Source organism: Loxodonta africana, chromosome 10 (assembly GCF_030014295.1).
Source record: "Loxodonta africana isolate mLoxAfr1 chromosome 10, mLoxAfr1.hap2, whole genome shotgun sequence".
Lineage (NCBI taxonomy): Eukaryota > Metazoa > Chordata > Mammalia > Proboscidea > Elephantidae > Loxodonta > Loxodonta africana.
This window is the reverse complement of record NC_087351.1, coordinates 20,674,580-20,695,967: the sequence shown is the minus strand read 5'-3', so window position 1 is coordinate 20,695,967 and position 21,388 is coordinate 20,674,580. Positions and strand designations below refer to the sequence as shown.

The 21,388-nt window shown below is 38.7% G+C and overlaps 1 protein-coding gene across 1 annotated transcript in view; it reads right to left on the bottom strand.

The window, feature by feature from the left end:
- DPH6 (diphthamine biosynthesis 6) overlaps positions 1-21,388 on the bottom strand; it is a 214,241-nt gene that overhangs the window by 79,637 nt on the left and 113,216 nt on the right. The window contains exon 5 of the mRNA XM_010598317.3: positions 17,273-17,391. Coding sequence (XP_010596619.1) covers positions 17,273-17,391 — 119 coding nt within the window. The remainder of the gene's footprint in view (positions 1-17,272; positions 17,392-21,388) is intronic.

Genomic DNA, 21,388 nt, shown 5'->3' with positions numbered 1-21,388 from the left:
AAAGATCTGCAGTTCAGAGTCCTCTATTCTATATAATTCATTAGTAATAGTCATCTAAAAATAAGCAGAATGGTAGATATAACCTATAAACCAAGAACTGAGTGATAACTGTAGTGAACTACCCCTACATTGAGGCATCAAGTGGTACTCTGTCATTCATCACTCCAAATTATCTACATGGAATCTTCAAGTAGTGCTGTTTTCCTTTTCTGGAGAAAACAGGTCCAGATTTTTCTTGTAACATCAGAAGTATTTTGCACTGGATCTGAGATACCGAAGTATTATTCTCCAGCTCTGAGGCTCTAGTACGGAAGTCACATGACTGGACTTCTCTACAGAATTGTAATCCACTTAGAAGTGCCTTTCCTTCTCCTACGATCCTCTTATTTCTATTAATTACTTGTTTTGAATCATACTCTTCCCCTATGGTTGAGCTTTCTGGACTGTGGAAAACCTAAAAGGCCAGTAAAATCAGCAGCTTTATTACCACTTCAGCTTGGACCCACACCCAGGAAGGTGTTGCAGGATTTGACAGGCTATTTGGTAATGGGGCTACGTTTACAGATAGGCCCTGTCATGAGCTGAATTACCCGTACCCATTGCTATCGAGTTGATTCTGACTCATAGTGACCCTACAGGACAGAGTAGAACTGCCCCGTAGAGTTTCCAAGGAGCGCCTGGCAGTTTTAAACTGCCGACCCTTTGGTCAACCGCCACAGCATTTAGCCACTACGCCACCAGGATTTGAGTTTAATTGTGTCCCCCAAAAATATGTGTATCAATTTGGTGAGGCCATGATTCCCAGTATTGTGTGACTGTCCACCATTTTGTCATCTGGTGTGATTTTCCTATGTATCGTAAATCCTCTCTGTGATGTTAATGAGAAGGGATTAGTGGTAGTTATGTTAATGGGATAGGACTCAATCTACAAGATTAGACTGTGTCTTAAACCAGTCTCTTTTGAAATATAAAAGAGAGAAACGAGCAGAGAGACATGGGGACCTCATACCACCAAGAAAGATGCACCAGGAGCACAGAACATCCTTTGGACCAGGGATCCCTGCTCTAAGAAGCTCTTCAGCCAAGAGAAGATTGATGACAAGGACCTTCCCCCAGAGCGAACAGAGAAAGAAAGTTTTCCCCTGGAGTTGGCATCCTCAGTTCAGACTTCCAGCCTACCAGACTGTGAGAGAATAAACTTCTGTTTGTTGAAGCCACCCACTTGTGGTATTTCCATTACAGCAGTCCTAGATAACTAACAGACCCTAATTTGCCTACATGGGGTGAAATTACAATGAACCCTAAGAGCCTTAAATAACACACACTGTCAAATTTAAGGGCACTGACACTGCATCTTGGGTCCCGATATCTCTTTCCTTTGCACATATAAATTTAAACTCAAGCCTGGGACTACCTGGTCAGGCAAAACAAAAGACAAATTTTGTGAAAAGGGAGATGTGCAGCTGTGTACTCGTATCCTCTCCCATCACCTCATTCCTACTTCCCCATCCTAGAAACCTCTCCAGTAGAGTTCCAGCATTACTTACCTGATCTAAAACTTTTCTTAACCCGGTGTTTTAATAAACTAGTTCTTTAATTGCTCATTCTAATTTTTGACGGCAGCACGCTCTGAGAGTAATAAAAAAATGTAGCATGTCCATGAAATATATTTCTGGTCCATTTTTTGGGCAATGTACACTGATCAGAAAATACCAAGCTTGGACAAAATGATACAGAATTGGCTGTTCAAATCATTAATTATACTTTCCAATGTTGCTTTTTTAACAGCGAGATAAGGCTTAGAAAAGAATAGACATAAATCTCAGTTAATACCCATTTGTAGTCTTCTGGAGCTACTGGAATAAGCCTAATATAATCCACTTGCCAGCTATGTGCCAGTGCTTACCCTTGGGGGAATCTTATCAATTGCTTTAGAATAAAATTAAATTTTAAATGTAAAATGTGTTAATTTTTGATAAATCTGCATAGGCATGTAACCACAACTATAACATATAAACACATTTCTACCACTCCAAAACTCCCATGTGTCTGTCAGTTTGTCGTACTGTGGGGGCTTGTGTGTTGCTGTGATGCTGGAAGCTATGCCACCAATATTCAGATACCAGCAGGGTCGCCCATGGAGGACAGGTTTCAGCTGAGCTTCCAGACTCAGACAGACTAGGAAGGACCCGGAAGTCTACTTCTGAAAAGCATTAGCCAGTGAAATCCTTACGAATAGCAGCAGAACATTGTCTGATATAGTGCTGGAAGATGAGTCCCCCAGGTTGGAAGGCACTCAAAAGATGACTGGGGAAGAGCTGCCTCCTCAAAGTAGAGTTGACCTTAATGAAGTAGATGGAGTAAAAAGCTTTTGGGGCCTTCATTTGCTGATGTGGCACGACTCAAAATGAGAAGAAACAGCTGCAAACATCCATTAATAATTGGAACCTGGAATGTACGAAGTATGAATCTAGGAAAATTAGAAATCATCAAAAATGAAATGGAACGCATAAACATCAATATTCTAGGCATTAGTGAGCTGAAATGGACTGGTATTGGCCATTTTGGAGCAGACAAGCATATAGTCTACTATGCTGGGAATGACAACTTGAAGAGGAATGGTGTTGAATTCATCGTTAAAAAGAACGTTTCAAGATCTATCCTGAAGTACAATGCTGTCAGTGACAGCATAATATCCATACTCCTACAGGGAAGACCAGTTAATGCAACTAGTATTCAAATTTACACACCAACTGCTAGGGCCAAAGATGAATAGAAGATTTTTATCAGCTGCTGCAGTTTGAAATTGATCAAACATGCAACCAAGATGCATTGATAATTAATGGCAATTGGAATGCGAAAGCTGGAAACAAAGAAGAAGGATCAGTAGTTGGAAAATATGGCCTTGGTGACAGAAACAATGCCGGAGATCGAATGACAGAATTTTGCAACACCAACGACTTCTTCATTGCAAATACCTTCTTTCACCAACATAAATGGCGACTATACACAGGGACCTCGCCAGATGGAATGCACAGAAATCAAATTAACTATATCTGTGGAAAGAGATGATGGAAAAGCTCAATATCATCAGTCAGAACAAGACCAGGGGCTGACTGTGGAACAGACCATCAATTGCTCATATGCAAGTTCAAGCTGAAACTGAAGAAAATCAGAGCAAGTCCACGAGAGCCAAAATACGACCTTGAGTATATCTCACCTGAATTTAGAGACGATCTCAAGAATAGATTTGACGCATTGAACACTAGTGACCGAGGACCAGACAAGTTGTGGAATGACATCAAGGACATCATCCATGAAGAAAGCAAGAGGTCACTGAAAAGACAGGAAAGAAAGAAAAGACCAAGATGGATATCAGAGGAGACTCTGAAACTTGCTCTTGAGCATCGAGCAGCTAAAGCAAAAGGAGGAATTGATGAAGTAAAAGAACTGAACAGAAGATTTCAAAGGGCCTCTCAAGAAGACAAAATAAAGTATTATGATGACATGTGCAAAGAGCTGGAGATGGAAAACTAAAAGGGAAGAACTCGCTCGGTGTTTCTCAAGCTGAAAGAACTGAAGAAAAAATTCAAGCCTTGAGTTGTAATAGTGAAGGATTCCATGGGAAAAATAATAAATGATGCAGGAAGCATCAAAAGAAGATGGAAGGAATACACACAGTCATTATACCAAAATGAATTAGTCGATATTCAACCATTTCAAGAGGTGGCATATGATCGGGAACCGATGGTACTGAAGGAAGAAGTCCAAGCTGCTCTGAAGGCATTGGCGAAAAACAAGGCTCCAGGAATTGATGAAATATCAATTGAGATGTTTCAACAAACAGATGCAGCGCTGGAGGTGCTCACTCGTCTATGCCAAGAAATATGGAAGACAGCTTCCTGGCCAACTGACTGGAAGAGATCCATATTTATGCCTATTCCCAAGAAAGGTGATCCAACCAAACGTGGAAATCATAGAACAATATCATTAATATCACACGCAAGGAAAATTCTGCTGAAGATCATTCAAAAACGGCTGCAGCAATGTATCAACAGAGAACTGCCAGAAATTCAGGCCGGTTTCAGAAGAGGACGTGGAACCAGGGATATCACTGCTGATGTCAGATGGATCCTGGCTGAAAGCAGAGAATACCAGAAGGATGTTTACCTGTGTTGTATTGATTATGCAAAGGCATTCGACTGTGTGGATCATAAACTCTGGATAACACTGCAAAGAATGGGAATTCCCGAACACTTGATTGTGCTCACGAGGAAACTTTACATAGATCAAGAGGCAGTTGTTCGGACAGAACAAGGGGATACTGATTGGTTTAAAGTCAGGAAAGGTGTGCGTCAGGGTTGTATTCTTGCACCATACCTATTTAATCTGTATGCTGAACAAATAATCCGAGAACCTGGACTATATGAAGAAGAACGGGGCATCAAGATTGGAGGAAGACTCATTAATGACCCGAGTTATGCAGATGACACAACCTTGCTTGCTGAAAGTGAAGAGGACTTGAAGCACTTACTAATGAAGATCAAAGACCACAGCCTTCAGTATGGATTACACCTCAACATAAAGAAAACAAAAATCCTCACAACTGGAGCAATGAGCAACATCATGATAAACGGAGAAAAGATTGAAGTTGTCAAGGATTTCATTTTACCTGGATCCAAAATCAACAGCCATGGAAGCAGCAGTCAAGAAATCAAAAGACGCATTGCATTGGGCAAATCTGCTGCAAAGGACCTCTTCAAAGTGTTGAAGAACAAAGATGTCACCCTGAAGACTAAGGTGCGCCTGACCCAAGCCATGGTATTTTTAATCGTATCATATGCATGTGAAAGCTGGACAATGAATAAGGAAGACCGAAGAAGAGTTGACGCCTTTGAATTGTGGTGTTGGTGAAGAATATTGAATACACCATGGACTGCCAGAAGAATGAACAAATCTGTCTTGGAAGAAGTACAACCAGAATGCTCCTTAGAAGCAAGGATGGCGAGACTGCGTCTTACATACTCTGAACATGTTGTCAGGTGGGATCAATCCCTGGAGAAGGACATCATGCTTTTCAGGTGTACATGAACTGTTCACCCAAGTAGACCATATTCTGGACCATAAAACAAATCACATTATATATAATCATATTGAAATGATACAGGGTCAGTGGAAAAGAGGAAGACCCTGAACGAGGTGGATTGACACAGTGGCTGCATCAATGAGCTCAAGCTTAACGATCGTAAGGATGGCGCAGGACTAGGCAGTGTTTCGTTCTGTTGTGTATAGGGTCGCTACGAGTCAGAACCGACTCGACAGCACCTAACAACAACAACACCCCAAAAATTGATAACAGAACTTGCAGTCTATCTCATTCCTGCTTTTCAATCTTTTCCTAATCCCCAGCTTCTGGCAACCACTAACCTACCTTCTCTCACTGTACTTTCCTCTTTTAAAAGTATCATAAATGTAATCATAAAACGTGTATCCCAATAGTTTTGATGTGTTGCAGTTTTATTTTCATCCAATTCAAATAGTTTCTAATTCCGTTGTAATTTCTTCTTAGACCAACATATTTTGAAGTGTATCAATTAACTCCCTAAAATGTGTGGGACTTTCCAGGTTTCTGTTACTGATTTTTACTTTAATTCTCCTGTGGCCAAAGAACATACTTTGTATCATTTCAATATGATTATATATAATGTGATTTGTTTTATGGTCCAGAATATGGTCTACTTGGGTGAATAGTTCATGTACACCTGAAAAGAACGTGTATTTTGTTGTTGATAAGTGGAGTGTTTTACAAATGGCAAGTAGGACAAGTGGGTTGGTAGTAATGTTCAAACTTCCTATATCCTTAATAATCTTCTGTCTACTTGGTTTAGTCATCATTGACAAAGAAATATTGAAAGTTCAAAGTTCCAAGTATAACTGCTGCTTTGTCTATTTCTCCTTGTATCAGTTTTGCATTGCATATTTTGAAGCTCTGTTACTGGTGCATAAACCTTTATATTGTTATATGCTCTTCATAATTTGATCCCTTTACCATTTTGAGATGTTCCTCTTTATCCCTGGTAATATTCCTTAGTAGGAATGTTAAAGAATAAATATGCTTTATCTGATGTTAATATACTGTATTTGTGCTCAAATAGCGTGCACCTTCTATGTTCTTCTGTCAAACATGCCCTGCCCCTCACGAGGTATTTTCATAAGCACTGCTATGCCAATTTTTTTTTCACATGTTGCTGTAAAAAATTAGCATAGTATGCTCATAAAAATAACTCACAGGGGAGAGGGACAGTTGGCAAACAAATGTAGAAGGTGTGCATTACTTGTGTAAAAATACAGTAACCATTTCACCTTTCTTTTAATTAGTGTTGTCATGGAATATATTTTTCAATCTCTTTCACCTTCAAACTATTTATATCTTTATAATTAAAGTGGGATTCTTGTAGACAATGGTACAATTGGGTCTTGTTTTTTTGTTTTTTTTTTTAATCCAATCTGAAAATTTCTTCAATTGGCGGTGTTTAGCCACATTTAACGTAATTATTGAAATTGTTAGCCATATATATTTAACGTAATTACTGAAATTGTTGTATTTAAATATACCACCTTGCATTTTGTTTTCTATTTGCCCCATCTGTTCTGTGTTCCTTTTTTATTCTTTTTTAATATCTGACTTACTCTCCACTAAGGACTTCTTTAAAGTGTTAAAAAGGAAAGATGTCAACTTGAAGAATACCCAAGCCACGGTATCTTCAACGGCATCATATGTGTGTGTAAGCTGGACAATGAATAAGGAAGACCGAAGAATTGGCACCTCTGAATTGTGGTGTGTGGCGAAGAATATTGACTATACCATGGACTGCCAACAGAACGAACAAATCTGTCTTGGAAGGAGTACTGCCAGAATGCTCCTTAGAAGCAAGGATGGCGAGACTGCATCTTACGTACCTTGGACATGTTGTCAGGAGGGATCAGTCCCTGGAGAAAGACATCATACTTGGTAAAGTACAGGGTCAGGGGAAAAGAGGAAGACCCTCAATAATAAGGTAGATTGACATAGTGGCTGCAACAATGGGCTCAAGCATAACAACGGTTGTAAGGATGGCGCAGGACCAAGCAGTGCTTCCTTCTGTTGCGCATACGGTCACTATGAGTCGGAACTGACTCAACGGCAACACTGGCTTATTAATTATATTCCCATGTTTTACTTTCTGTTCTTGTTGTTAGCTGCTGGCAAAGTGGCTCTGACTCATGGTGAGCCTATGTGTAACAGAATGAAATGTTACCCAGTCCTGCACCATTTTCATGATCATTGGTAGGTTTGAGTCCATTGTTGTGGCCAATGTTTTAGTCCATCTCATTGAGGGTTTTCCTCATCTTCACAGGCCCTCCACTTTACCAAACATGATGTTCCTCCCCAAGTGACTGGTCACTCTTGATGACATGTCCAAAGTAACTGAGTCAAAGTCTTGGACAGTATGCTTTGATCCACAGGGTTTTTACTGTCTAATTTTCAGAAGCAGATCAACAGACCTTTCCTCCTAGCTTCTCTTAATCTGGAAGCTCTGCTGAAACCTGTCCACCATGGGTGACCCTTGCCAGTATTAAAATTACCGGTTGCACAGCTTCCAGCATCATAGCTACACATTATGATCACGGTACAACAAACTGACAAAATGACTCACTTTTTAGTGTTTGTTCTATCGTTTACGTTATACTTAAGTTATCACAGTCTGCCTTTAAATAATATTGTAATACATCACGTATAATGTAAGAATCTTAATATTATATTTTCATTTCCCCTTTGGTCATTTCCTCTATTATAATTATATATATTACTTTCCATGCGTTTTAAACCCTGTAATACACTATTGTTTTTGCTTTAAATAATCTGATTTATATCTTACAGAGATTCAAAAATTGAGAAAAACATATTTTACCTTTATCATTTACCATTTACATTGTTCTTTATCCCTTTGTATAGATCCAAAAATCCATCAAACATATTTTCCTCTGACTGAACATCTTCCTTCAATATTACTTATAGTACAGGGCTGCAGATGATGAATTTGCTCAACTTTTGTACATCTGAAAGTATCTTTATTTGACCTTCATTTCTGAAAATTATTCTTACTGGGTATAGAATTCTTGGTTGACATTTATTGTCTTTCAGTACTTTAAAGATGTCACTTCACTGTCTTCTGGTTTGCATAGTTTCTGAAGAAAAATCTGTAGTTATTCTTATCTTGTGCCTCTACAAGGTGAATCCGTTTTGGCTGGCTGCTGTTAAGATTTTTTCTTTACCACCGGTTTTCAGCAATTTGATTATAATGGGCTTTATCGTTTTCTTCATGTTCTTCTTCTTGAGGTTCACTGAAATCTTGGATCTATAGATTTACTTGTCATTAAACTGGGGAAAATTTTCACCATGATTTTTTTCAAATATTCTCCCCCATCTTGTTCCTGGGACTCTAATTACACCTAGGTTAGGCTACTTGATATTGTCCCATAGCTCACTGATGTTGTGTTAAGTATTTTCAGTCTCCCCGCCCCCCACCATGGCTCATTTTTGATAGCTTCTAAGTCTTCAAGTTCACTTGCCTTCTCTCCTGCAGTGCCTAATTGCCGTGTATTGTTCATTTTGGATATTTCTTTTTTAGAGTTGCATTTGGGTCTTTTTTATATCTTTCATTTCTCTTTTTGTCATAATCATGTTTTCTGCTACTTTTCTTTAAGCAACTAAGCATATTTATGAGAGATGTTTTAACTTCCTTACCTCCTAATTTTAAATCTGAGTCTATTTCAATTGATTAATTTTCTCCTCATGTTCTTACTTCTTCGTGTGCCTAGTAATTTGGATGTAGGACATTGTGGATTTTTTTTTTACTGTGTATTGGATTTATGGTTTTGGATTTTGCTTTGGGATGGGTAATTTGGAAACAGTTTGATTCTTCTAAGGCTTGCTTTTAAGATTCATTAGATCAGGTTCAGAGCAGCCTTTAGTATAGGACTCATTACTATTAAGGTGATACGTTTTTAAGAATTTTACCCATTACCTTATGTATTTTGAGATGTTTTCACTGGTGGAAACACAAACTAGCTCAAGTCCTGCATAAACTTTGGAAATTGTTCGGTCTACTTCTTTTTGATGGCTCTTTACCCAACCTGAGGCAGTTTCCTCTCACGCATGTGCACATTAGTACTCAGCCAAAGATTGGAGGGAATCTTTCTGCAGGTCTCCAGAGACCTCCATGCAACTACTTTCTCTGTGGTATTCTGCTCCACAAACTCTAGGCCCTTGGCCTCTTAGATATCTAAGGCTGCTCTTACAGAAGTACAAGTGGATGGCTTTATCAAACAGAAATTTATTCTCTCACAGTTTAGAAGGCTAGAAGTCCAAGTTCAGAGTGCCAGCTCCAGGGGAAGGCTTTCTCTGTCAGCTCTGGAGGAAGGTTCTTGTCATCAATCTTCCCTTGGTCTGGGAGCTTCTCAACATAAGGACCCTGGGTCCAAAGGATGCTCTCTGCTCCTGGTGCTTCTTTTTTGGTGGTATGAGGTACCTCTCCTCTCTGCTGGCTTTTCTCTTTTGTATCTCAGAAAGAGACTGGCTCAAGACACAACCTAGCCCTGTAGGTTGAGTGCTGCCTTATTAACATAACTGCCTCGAATCCTGCCTCAGTAACATCATAGAGATAGGATTTACAACACATAGGAAAATCACATCAGATGACAAAATGGTGGACAATCACACAATACTGGAAATTATGGCCTAATCAAGTTGATATTTTTTGAGGATACAATTCAATCCATGACAGCCCCCCTGAACTTTGATCTCTGTCCCCTATAATTTAATGAAATTACCTGGACTCTCAGTTCTCTCTCTCTGTGGAAATTACCTTCAGGCAGTTAGCCAGGGTAACAGTAGCACTCTCACTTGTTTCCCTTCTCTTAGGGAACTGCCTTTACCAAAACCCTCTTTTAATACTTGCTTCAGGTTTCCGCTCAAATTGAGATTTCTTTATGGAGACTTTATGAATAAGGGCCAACAGGATTCCTGAAAGAGGAATATGGCTTTGCTTAAATCCCAAAAGCCCTGTTTGTCTCTCAGCTTCTTGCTTACTGGTGGAGTACGTGTGTGCTATGAACTCAATCTTCACAGTTTAAGGACTGTCCCAGGTTGTTCCAGCCCATATAATTCTCAGGAATTCCTAAGACTGGGCTAGCCCTTGAATTTTGGCTGAATTCTTCAGCCAGTCTCTATCTTTTGTATGAGTAACTACAGTCCTTAACTCTTTCTGAGTTTCTTCCTCTGAAGAGGCAATTCTCATGAGTTCATTAATATAATGCACTACCTTGATCTTAATGTTTTCAAGCTCAAGTCTCACTTCACTGGATTACGATGATAAATTTAAATATCTCAGTTGGCATATGGTGCATGTATGTTGTGTTCCATCCCATGAGAATACAAAGTGTACCTCGCTGGGCTTCAAAATTGAATTTGAAAAGAAGGCAGTAGCCAGGGCTATAATGGCATCTAGTTTCCCCTGTCCTTTTGCAGTTTCTGTGCAGTCTTTTCATATCAGGTACAGTTATAGCAATCAGACGAACCTCCTTGTATAATCCTTGACAGTGGATTGTTAAACCCCAGGAACTTATGTACTAGCCAGGCAGGACTGTTAAAACTGGACAGTGACCTTCTATCGACCACTTGGAATTCTTTATTGCTTAATGTTTACTAGTAAAGAGGGCTTGGGAAATTCAAAGGTTCCCAATTAACATGGCCAAAACTAGATGTAGGGCCAGACTTAGTACGTATTCTTGGTGAAAAGAGTAAGAAGAACATACTTTATTCACACACAATATCCATGTCAATTATACATTATATGTACAATTATACATTCAGGTAGAGGTCAAATAACTACAGAATAATCAACCCACCCAGAGGCACCTTGAAAGACAGAGTTCTACTCTAAACACATGGGTTCTTCATGAGTCAGAACTGACTCGACAGCCACACACACACATACACACACAAATACAAACACACATGCACCCTGAGTCCTATTCTACTTTGGTTTTCTCCACCACATAGTCTCCATATGCCACAAGTTTCAACTATCTCCCATAGGGATTGGTATTCATTGAACATAGTGCCTGCCAATCCTAAGAAGTTCTGTATTCTATCCCCATTGTTGTATATGGCTTAAGAGTCCCTGCTGGGGGCTAGGCAAGTAGATCTGACTACTCAGTCTGTATTTTCCAGATTCTATGGCTGCACGGAGGGAATAAATTCAGTCCCCTCTTAAAGAATTTTCCATTTCAGATCATGATCCTCAAAATTGGATTTGAATTCCTCTGGAATAGAATAAATAGTGAATTTGCTATGGCAACTTAAAAGGTGGTGCCAGGATGCCTCTCCCATTCTTTAAAGCTTAATAATGGTTTCTACATTCCTTAGTGGAAATTCCATCAATTTCCTATTTTTTCACTCTATTTTTCAAAAGTCATCTAAAAACTCTACTCAGTCCAGCCAGTTATCTGTCGTCTTCCTGTCTTTTCATTTCTCACCTTTGGGACCCCTTTCTTTTGGCTGGCTTAGAACTTTATTCTGTTATGCAGCACTATGCATGGTAAGCCAACAGATCTGTTACTGCCCCTGAATATTCTCTTGACATCCCAAGAGTAAGGTTACATTTGGTGACCTACCCTCATCACATCATCATTTGTGCCAATGGCATTAAATTATGTGTCTCCTTCTGGTCATCATAAAGCTAGCCTACGGTTGCTTGTACTTGTACCATTCCTGTTCTTGCTTTGGGAGAAGTATTCCATTTGTGGTTTGGGAAGGAGGTGAGGCAGTTACCTCCTCAGTGTAAGATTGCCAAATTCCAGCCTTAACCTACTATTGGAGGCTAGTTGTCATACCATTCAGAAACATCCAAAAGGAACTATCGTATCATCTAGAAGTATTTGCTCAGTGTAAGTAATCCTTTCATTCAACCATGTCTAGAATAGAAAATAGAGATGTGGCTCCCTGACGTCAATTCTAAGAATCTGTATCAATAATTACACCTCAAGCTTCTTCTGATATTTTCCTATAAAGTTCCCTAACTCTTACACAGAATATTCTTAGCAATCAGTAGTCACCAGACCTTGGTCTTCAACTATCTGTCTGGTTTTCCTAATGGCCAATAGTCTTAATTTTGTTACTTTGAAAGCAAATATATCTTTCAAGAAGCAGATTTTCCTGTGACGCATAAAACTGGTCTCACTGTTTTTTCTCCAACTACCATCTTTTTTATGAGTCATAATCAACTCGATGGCACTGGGTGGTGGGTTACCATCTTTTTCATTTTTTTTTTAAGGGTCTTGCTTTTTCCAGGCGCTAACAGTAGTTAAGATCTCATCGTGTTTTTCCATCCCCTTCTTTTTCTTGTGTCAAAATGCATTATATCTTATATCTGTGGGTTGGAAAGACAATCCTTTTGACTAAGCCAATCTGCAATGACAAAGATTGGCTTGTCCATTCAGACTCATACAATCAGAGACTTTACTTACTATCGAGCTTTACTAATAATTTCAAAAGATTGAAACAATCAACAGAAACAAGGGAAGAAGAGAGATGCCCAGGATCATCAGGGCAGCTCTCCAGGGCCTTCTTTGCCATGCTGAACACGCTCTGTCTAATCCAGGTTATCATGTGAGGTCCCTCAACAATGCATGCAGTTCTCATTAGTTACACAGAAGATAGCTATCTCAGTGATGAGCCATCTCCATTTCATATTCAGATAGCCACATATCTTGTGCGACCTGTTCCAGGGAACCATGTTCCCAAATCCAAAGATTCCAGGCTTGTTTGCTAAAAGCAATAGTAGCAACCAGATACATCCTACTAAAAGCAGTCCAAAGATAAGAACTGTCACCTCCTAATAAATACCATTAGTATTTTGTTTTGTTTGTTTTTGACAGGACATCTGTCAATGTATTTGTAAGATTATGTGAGTTCTTCCTTCTATTTAGATTGAGTGAAATTTGTTAAGTTGTATGCTTACTATTTGTGTACCTTTTTATATTTGTATTTTGATAAAAAGTTACTTAAAAAGAAAACAAAACATGGGGCAAGTCTATATATCTATTGACAAGGCAAAAAAATCTTCAAGATGTATTGTTGAGTGAAAAAAAGCCAGTTGTAGATCAATATACAGTGTAAGACACCATTCATGTAATAATTAAAAATCCACAAAACAATCATGGTATTTCTAATTGTACATATATAAATAAAAAAAAGTAATCCAGAAAGATGATCAGTGTACCTTTGGTGTGTATCTCCGGGAAGGCAGTGGCTGGGGAGGAGGGAGGACAGAAAACAAATGGAATCTTTCCCTTATCTATGAAGACTGAACGTTATATAACAATGCAACATGAACACAATTAAAAACAAACCTCTCTAAAAGATTTAACGCTTCTTAAAATACAATGAGCAAATAACTCTTTAAATAAGACTAAAATCCAGTAGAAATTCCTTTAAACATTAAGTCATTAATGTAAAGATTTCATGAGTTCATTGACGCCTGTAAAACACCAATGTTATGTAATATAATTATCAGAAATATATTTTTATGCAACCGTGTAGAACTAAACCTTTCCTATTCTAAGATCATTCTGTGGTCTAATCGGCCACAAAACTTAAAGAACCCCTTCCCCTCAAGGAAAGGTCCTACTGTCCTCTTTTTTACTTAAATCATTTTTTGAAAATTTTAAAAGGGGGGTGGTGGGGGGGGGGTTGGAGACCTGCACTGCCTCATGTATAAGTAATGTGCCACTCAATAAACTTTTATTTAACACTGTTCTCGAAAATCACTTTCATCTTTGTGCACCTATACGTAATCAATAGAAATCATTCACTATAATTGTTAAAATCACATGTACACTTTTGTCATTGAGATACCAAGGACAAATTAGCTCAGTTTTATGTTGCTGTGTTGTTGTTAGATGCCAATTCATAGAAACCCTATGTACAGCAGAATGAAACACTGCCTGATCCTGCACCATCCTCCCAATCCTTGCTATGTTTGAGACCATTGTTGCAGCAACTCTGTCAATCCATCTTGTTGAGGGTCTCCCTCTTTTTCACTTACCCTCTACTTCCCTAGCATGGTATTCTTCTCCTGGGATTGGTTGCTCCTATTAACATATCCAAAGTATGTAAGACAAAGTCTCGCCATCCTCCCTTGTAAGGGGAATTCTGGCTGTACTACTTGCAAGACAGATTTGTTCATTCTTCTGGCACTCCACAGTATATTCACTATTCTTCACCAACGCCACAATTCAAACATATCAATTCTTCTTTGATCTTCCTTATGCACTCTCCAGCTTTTGCATGCATATGAGGCCACTGAAAATACCATGGCTTGGGTGAGGTGGCACCTTAGTCCTCAAAGTGACATCTTGGCTTTTTAACTCTTTAAAGAGGTCTCAGGCAGCAGATTTGCCCAATTCATCGTTTGATTTCTTGACTGCTGCTCCCATGGTTGTTTACTGTAGATCCAAGTAAAATGAAACCCTTGATAATGTCAATATTTTCTCTGTTTATCATGCTTATTGGTCCAGTTGTGAGGATTTTTGTTCTCTTTATGTGGAGGTGTAATCCTTACTGAAGGCTGTAATCTTTGATCTTCATGAATAAGTGCTTCAAATTCTCTTTGCTTTCAGCAAGCAAGGTTGTGTTATCTGCACATCACAGGTTGTTAATGAGTCTTCCTCCAGTCCTGATGCCACCTTCTTCTTCATATAGTCCAGCTTCTTGGATTATATACTCAGCATGCAAATTGAATAAGTATGACGAAAGGATAGAATTCAGATGCACACCTTTCCTGATTTTAAACCACAAAATATCCCCTTGTTCTGTTCGAATGACTATCCCTTGGTCTATGCACAGGTTCCTCACGAGCATAATTAAGTGTCCTGGAATTCCCATTCTTTGCAATGTTATCCATCATTTGGTATGATCCACACAGTTGAATGCTTTTGCATAATCAATAAAACACAGGTAAACATCTTTCTGGTATTCTCTGCTTTCAGCTGAGAGCCATCTGACATCGGCAATGGTATCTTTCATTAAGATTTATACTGTACAAAAAGTTTAATATGGCTAATCTTTTTTAAGTTTTTCTTTTAGTTTAAAAAGTTTTACTTAATTGCTTAAATAAAAAATAACATTAAAATAATTTCTACATATAGTTACAATGGATGGTACAGCTTGAAAAAAGTCTCTTGTAAAACATGATATACCCATAGTGTTCTAAGAACATGGAAAACCTTTTAAAGTCTTCTAATCACTAGTAAAATCAGAGGAACTAAAAGACCTCAATATAAACATATTCACTTGAGTCAGCCACTTTTATGGAATGAATGCCTGTGAGAGCCTTGGCGTGAGTTGACCTGGTTCCGAGAGGAGATCTAGAAGTGGAGGTACTGCTTTCAGGATGAACAGACTGGGAACATTTTGCTGCAGTAGCTTGAGGAATGGTTTGCACTGTGACCAAATGATGCTTTTCCACACCACTGAGCTCACGGCAGGAAAAACTCCCATTATAGTTAAACCACTACTATTTCTATTTTTTGAAGCAAAATCACATCTCCCTGTGATTCTCAGTGTAATTGTTCTTCCAGCTGTCTGTTGTACAGATGTCACAACTCTTGGCACATACACTTCTTCTTGTGCAGCAGAAGAAATGTATGTGAAGAAAATCTCTAACCCCCACAGAGGCACACACAAATAAAGGGGCGTGCAATATCGGTTACACATAATTATAAAGATGGCCAAAAACCAAAACCAAACCCACTGCCGTTGAGTTGATTCTGACTCATAGTGACACTATAGGACAGAGCAGAACTGCCCCGTAGGGTTTCCAAGGAGAGGCTGGTGGATTCAAACTGCCGACCTTTTGGTTAGCAGCCAATCTCTTAACCACTGCACCACCAGAGCTCCATAAAGGTAACAGTAAAGTTAAATTCTATGGCTCTGTCTTTCCAAAAAGGTAAATTGCCTCTCAGGTCCTATACCATCTCATTTTCTGACAGTAAAACGGATACCATATGTTGCTTCCATTAAGGTGACACATACATTCATTACAGTACTATGCAATCTTAGAAAATCCAAAAGAGAGATTGAGAGTGACAGACACATAGGGAAAGCATACAGATTCACATAGAAATTCATATGACAAGTAATATGTTGTGAGAACTTTAATCATGAGTTACTAAGTAACCTTTCCTCAAAAATGAGAACACAATTACACTTCAATCTTTCTAACAGCTAAGGAGAACAACTGCTGATCCTCTAAATACGGGTTTCTACTAAAGGCCATACCTCAACTTCAGCTGGTCTAGAAAAGAGGAGAAATATTATGGGATCTACACTGTTTGCCTTTCTTTTAATACTGCTTAAAGTGTGAACTTACCTATAAAGTCTTCCACAGCTTGAGACCTCATTTTGTCAGAGATCAGGGAGATAAACACTCTCAAATTAGTTACACGATTTAGATTTTGAGAAACCTGAGGACCCAGGGCATTTTCTTTAACAGGTTCATGAAATAAATGTATTGGGCTCAAATTCTGTGATTTCTTGAAAATGAATATAATCATAAAAATTCAAAACAAATTAAATTTGTCCATACGTAATATCCATATTTGAATCCGATTACCATTTGTCTGCTATGTCTGTGATAACAGACCAAATGACAATTTCTCAAACATGGTCTTCTCACCCTCCCCGCTTTGCTCTCTTTATTTCTGATTTTCTGATACCGTAAACAAAAGCAAGTTTTTTATTGAAGTACTATTCAAAATAGGTTAAAAAAAAATTGAGGAAAATATTATGCTTTGCCAATACAGATTTTAAAAAGCATCCAAAAAAAAAGTTAGTCTATATTTTCTGTTTCCTAGGCCTGAATTCCAAATCCTGTAAGAGAACTTCAAATGAAGGACCATAATACAATATCAGTTTTTGAGTCAGTTATATATTAAAAAAAAAAAAAAAGATAAATGGTTCACTATTAACCCTTTATAAATGGTCAAAGACCTATTTTAAACTCCCCTTTATACATGATGCTTACTCAGTTTCTTCAGCTTTTAACTCCACATAGATTTTCCATTTTTATATCCTAAATCATCCTTCCTTTTTTGTTGTAACTGCTTATTAGTGAACTGAGATTATCTGTGTGGTAACAGAGAGTCCCTTGAAAGTCTGGCTACGTACCAAAAGCTGCTACTTTGATGATCACTGCTTGAATGTTAGACGATATCATCTCTCGAAGCAAATCTTCCTGGTTTCTCTGCCAAAGGTAAGCTAGAGGCTGGAGATTAAGCCTTTTACACCTACAGAAAAAAAAACCAGATGATATCTTAATTTTCTATGCTTGAATCTACATCAATTACTTTTATTTTAAACATACTGCATCTCTCAAGGATCATAGCATTTAAAATACTTTAAAAAACATGTTTTGCATAATGAAGTTTATATATACAGCATAAACATATTTAATTTCCACATGCTATGCATAAACAGATAAAAATGAAATCTCCAGATTAAAAATACCATTTTTAGTAGGATTCTAAGTTTAGAAATCTATGCAAAAGAGCTTCCAAATACTAATGATTATTCTCATTTTTAGGATGTCGTTGGGTATCAAAATTGGGAAGCGAATATAAAATAGGCAAATTTATTCTAATAAGATAAACATAACATTGGTTAAATTTATAATATTTATGATTATCTGAACTATTCTTATCTACTAACAGTGAAATATTTTTCAGAATTTGGCTCTGAGCAAAGAGAACAAAATTAAAACAAAAAGTACAATTTATTGAGTACCTATTATGTTGCAGGGATTTTACTAGATACTTTATATTCCTGGCGCAATAGAAAGGACATGGATTTTTGAGTCAAGACAAATCTGGGTTTGAAATCTGTTTCTGCTACTCACTAGCTGTAAAGCTTTGGCAAGTTAAATAAAATAAGTCCTTGTCTTTAGTTTTCTAGTCCAAAATAAAAATAAAAATATTTCCTACCAAAGTTCTTGAGAAGATCAAAAGAAGAGTGAAGTCATCCTTTAACCCTCCTTTCCCCATATTCCACATCCAATTTGGCACAATACAGAATCCTATCACTCTTCAACAACACCACTGCTAACACTCTGACCTGAGCCACCATCATCTCTGGAGTCGATACCCCCCTAACTTCTTTTCCTGCTCCCATCCCTGACGCTTTAAAACCCACTTTCAGTACAGAGCCAACATGATGCTTTTAAAACATAAAAGGGACCATGAGATCCCCTCTGCTCGAAATCCTCCAGTGGCTCCCCATCGCTCCAAGTTAAAGTCCTTGCCATGGATATTCATGAATCTTGCCCTGGTTACCTCTCAGACTTCAGACTTCATCGACCTCTCTCTCTCACTTCAAACTACCACCCCTGGTCTACTCACTCTTGCCTAATGTACTAGGCACGCTCCCTACCTTTCTCACTTGCTTCATGCCTTGTCTCAAATGTCAATTTCTCAGGGAAGACTATTACTAATTAATCAAATAAAACTAAAATAGATAAAGAATGTACTAAAATGCCTGGATTAAATAGATATTCAATAAATGGCAGTCAAACTCAAGTGACTTGCCCTAGTCAAACAGGAAATGGCTAAGATCAGATTTCAAACCAAGAACTTGACTCTAAAAGCCATCATCCCTAGTAGGTTGCCTGGCTGACCACTAAGGCCAACATTGATCTCACTCTCTCTCTCTCCTACAGAATCCCAATAATTACTAAATGTACCACATGTTTGGTCTTTTACACATTGTTTTTGTTAGGTGCAGTCCAGTCAGTTACAACTCATAGAAATCCTATGTACAAAAGACAAAATGCTGCCCAGTCCTGCACCATGCTCACAATCATTGCTATGCTTGAGCCCACTGTTGGAGCCACTGTGTCAATCCATCTTAACGGTCTTCCTCTTTTTCACTGACCCTCTGCTTTAACAAGCATGATGTCCTTCTCCAGGGACTGGTCCTTCGTTATAACATGTCCAAAGTACATAAGATGAAGTACAGCATTCTGGCTGTACTTCTTCCGAGACAGATTTGTTCATTCTGCTGGCACTCGGTGGTATATTCAACATTCTTCACCAACACCATAATTCAAAGTCATCAATTCTTCTTTGTTCTTATTCATTGTACAGCTTTCACATGCATATGAGGTGACTGAAAACACCATACCTTGGGTCAGGTGCACCTTAGTCTTCAAAGTGATATCTTTGCTTTTTAATACTTTAAAGAGGTCTTTGTCAGCAGATTTGCTCAGTACATGGGTGTCAGTAAGTGCTTCAAGTTCTCTTCACTCCCAGCAACCAAGGTTGTGCCATCTGTATATCACAGGTTGTTAATGAGCCTTCCACCAATCCTAATGCTGCTTCTTTTTCATATAGTCCAGCTTCTCGCATAATTTTGTTCAGTACACAGATTGAAAAAGTGTGGTGAAAGGATACAACCTGGCACACACCTTTTCTGATTTTTTTTTTTTAATAACTTTTATTAAGCTTCAAGTGAACGTTTACAAATCCAATCAGTCTGTCACATATAAGTTTACATACATCTCACTCCCTACTCCCACTTACTCTCCCCCTCTTGAGTCAGCCCTTTCAGTCTCTCCTTTCTTGACAATTTTGCCTGCTTCCCTCTCTCTCTATCCTCTCATCCCCCCTCCAGACAAGAGTTGCCCACACAATCTCAAGTGTCCACCTGATATAATTAGCTCACTCTTCATCAGCGTCTCTCTCCCATCCGCTGACCAGTCCCTTTCATTTCTGATGAGTTGTCTTCGGGGATGGTTCCTGTCCTGTGTCAACAGAAGGTCTGGGGAGCATGGCCGCCGGCATTCCTCCAGTCTCAGTCAGACCATTAAGTTTGGTCTTTTTATGAGAATTTGGGGTCTGCATCCCTCTGATCTCCTGCTCCCTCAGGGGTCCTCTGCTGTGCTCCCTGTCAGGGCAGTCATCGATTGTGGCCGGGCACCAACTAGTTCTTCTGGTCTCAGGATGATGTAGGTCTCTGGTTCATGTGGCCCTTTCTGTCTCTTGGGCTCTTAGTTGTCGTGTGGCCTTGGTGTTCTTCATTTTCCTTTGCTCCAGGTGGGTTGAGACCAATTGCTGCATCTTAGATGGCCGCTTGTTAGCATTTAAGACCCCAGACGCCACATTTCAAAGTGGGATGCAGAATGATTTCATAATAGAATTATTTTGCCAATTGACTTAGAAGTCCCTGCAAACCATGTTCCCCAGACCCCCGCGCTTGCTCCGCTGACCTTTGAAGCATTCATTTTATCCCGGAAATTTCTTTGCTTTTGGTCCAGTCCAATTGAGCTGACCTTCCATGTATTGAGTGTTGTCTTTCCCTTCACCTAAAGCAGTTCTTATCTACTGATTAATTAATAAAAAACCCTCTCCCACCCTCCTTCCCTCCCCTCCTCGTAACCACAAAAGTATGTGTTCTTCTCAGGTTTACTATTTCTCAAGATCTTATAATAGTGGTCTTATACAATATTTGTCCTTTTGCCTCTGACTAATTTTGCTCAGCATAATGCCTTCCAGGTTCCTCCATGTTATGGAACGTTTCAGAGATTCGTCACTGTTCTTTATCGATGCATAGTATTCCATTGTGTGAATATACCACAATTTATTTACCCATTCATCCGTTGATGGACACCTTGGTTGCTTCCAACTTTTTGCTATTGTAAACAGAGCTGCAATAAACATGGGTGTGCATATATCTGTTTGTATGAAGGCTCTTCTATCTCTAGGGTATATTCCTAGGAGTGGGATTTCTGGGTTGTATGGTAGTTCTATTTCTAACTTTTTAAGATAATGCCAGATAGATTTCCAAAGTGGTTGTACCATTTTACATTCCCACCAGCAGTGTATGAGAGTTCCAATCTCTCCGCAGCCTCTCCAACATTTATTATTTTGTGTTTTTTGGATTAATGCCAGCCTTGCTGGTGTGAGATGGAATCTCATCACAGTTTTAATTTGCAATTCTCTAATGGCTAATGATCGAGAGCATTTTCTCATGTTTCTGTTGGCTGCCTGAGTATCTTCCTTAGTGAAATGTGTGTTCATATCCTTTGCCCACTTCTTGATTGGGTTGTTTGTCTTTTTGTGGTTGAGTTTTGACAGAATCATGTAGATTTTAGAGATCAGGCGCTGGTCAGAGATGTCATAGCTGAAAATTCTTTCCCAATCTGTAGGTGGTCTTTTTACTCTTTTGGTGAAGTCTTTAGATGACCATAGCTGTTTGATTTTTAGGAGCTCCCAGTTATCGGATTTCTCTTCA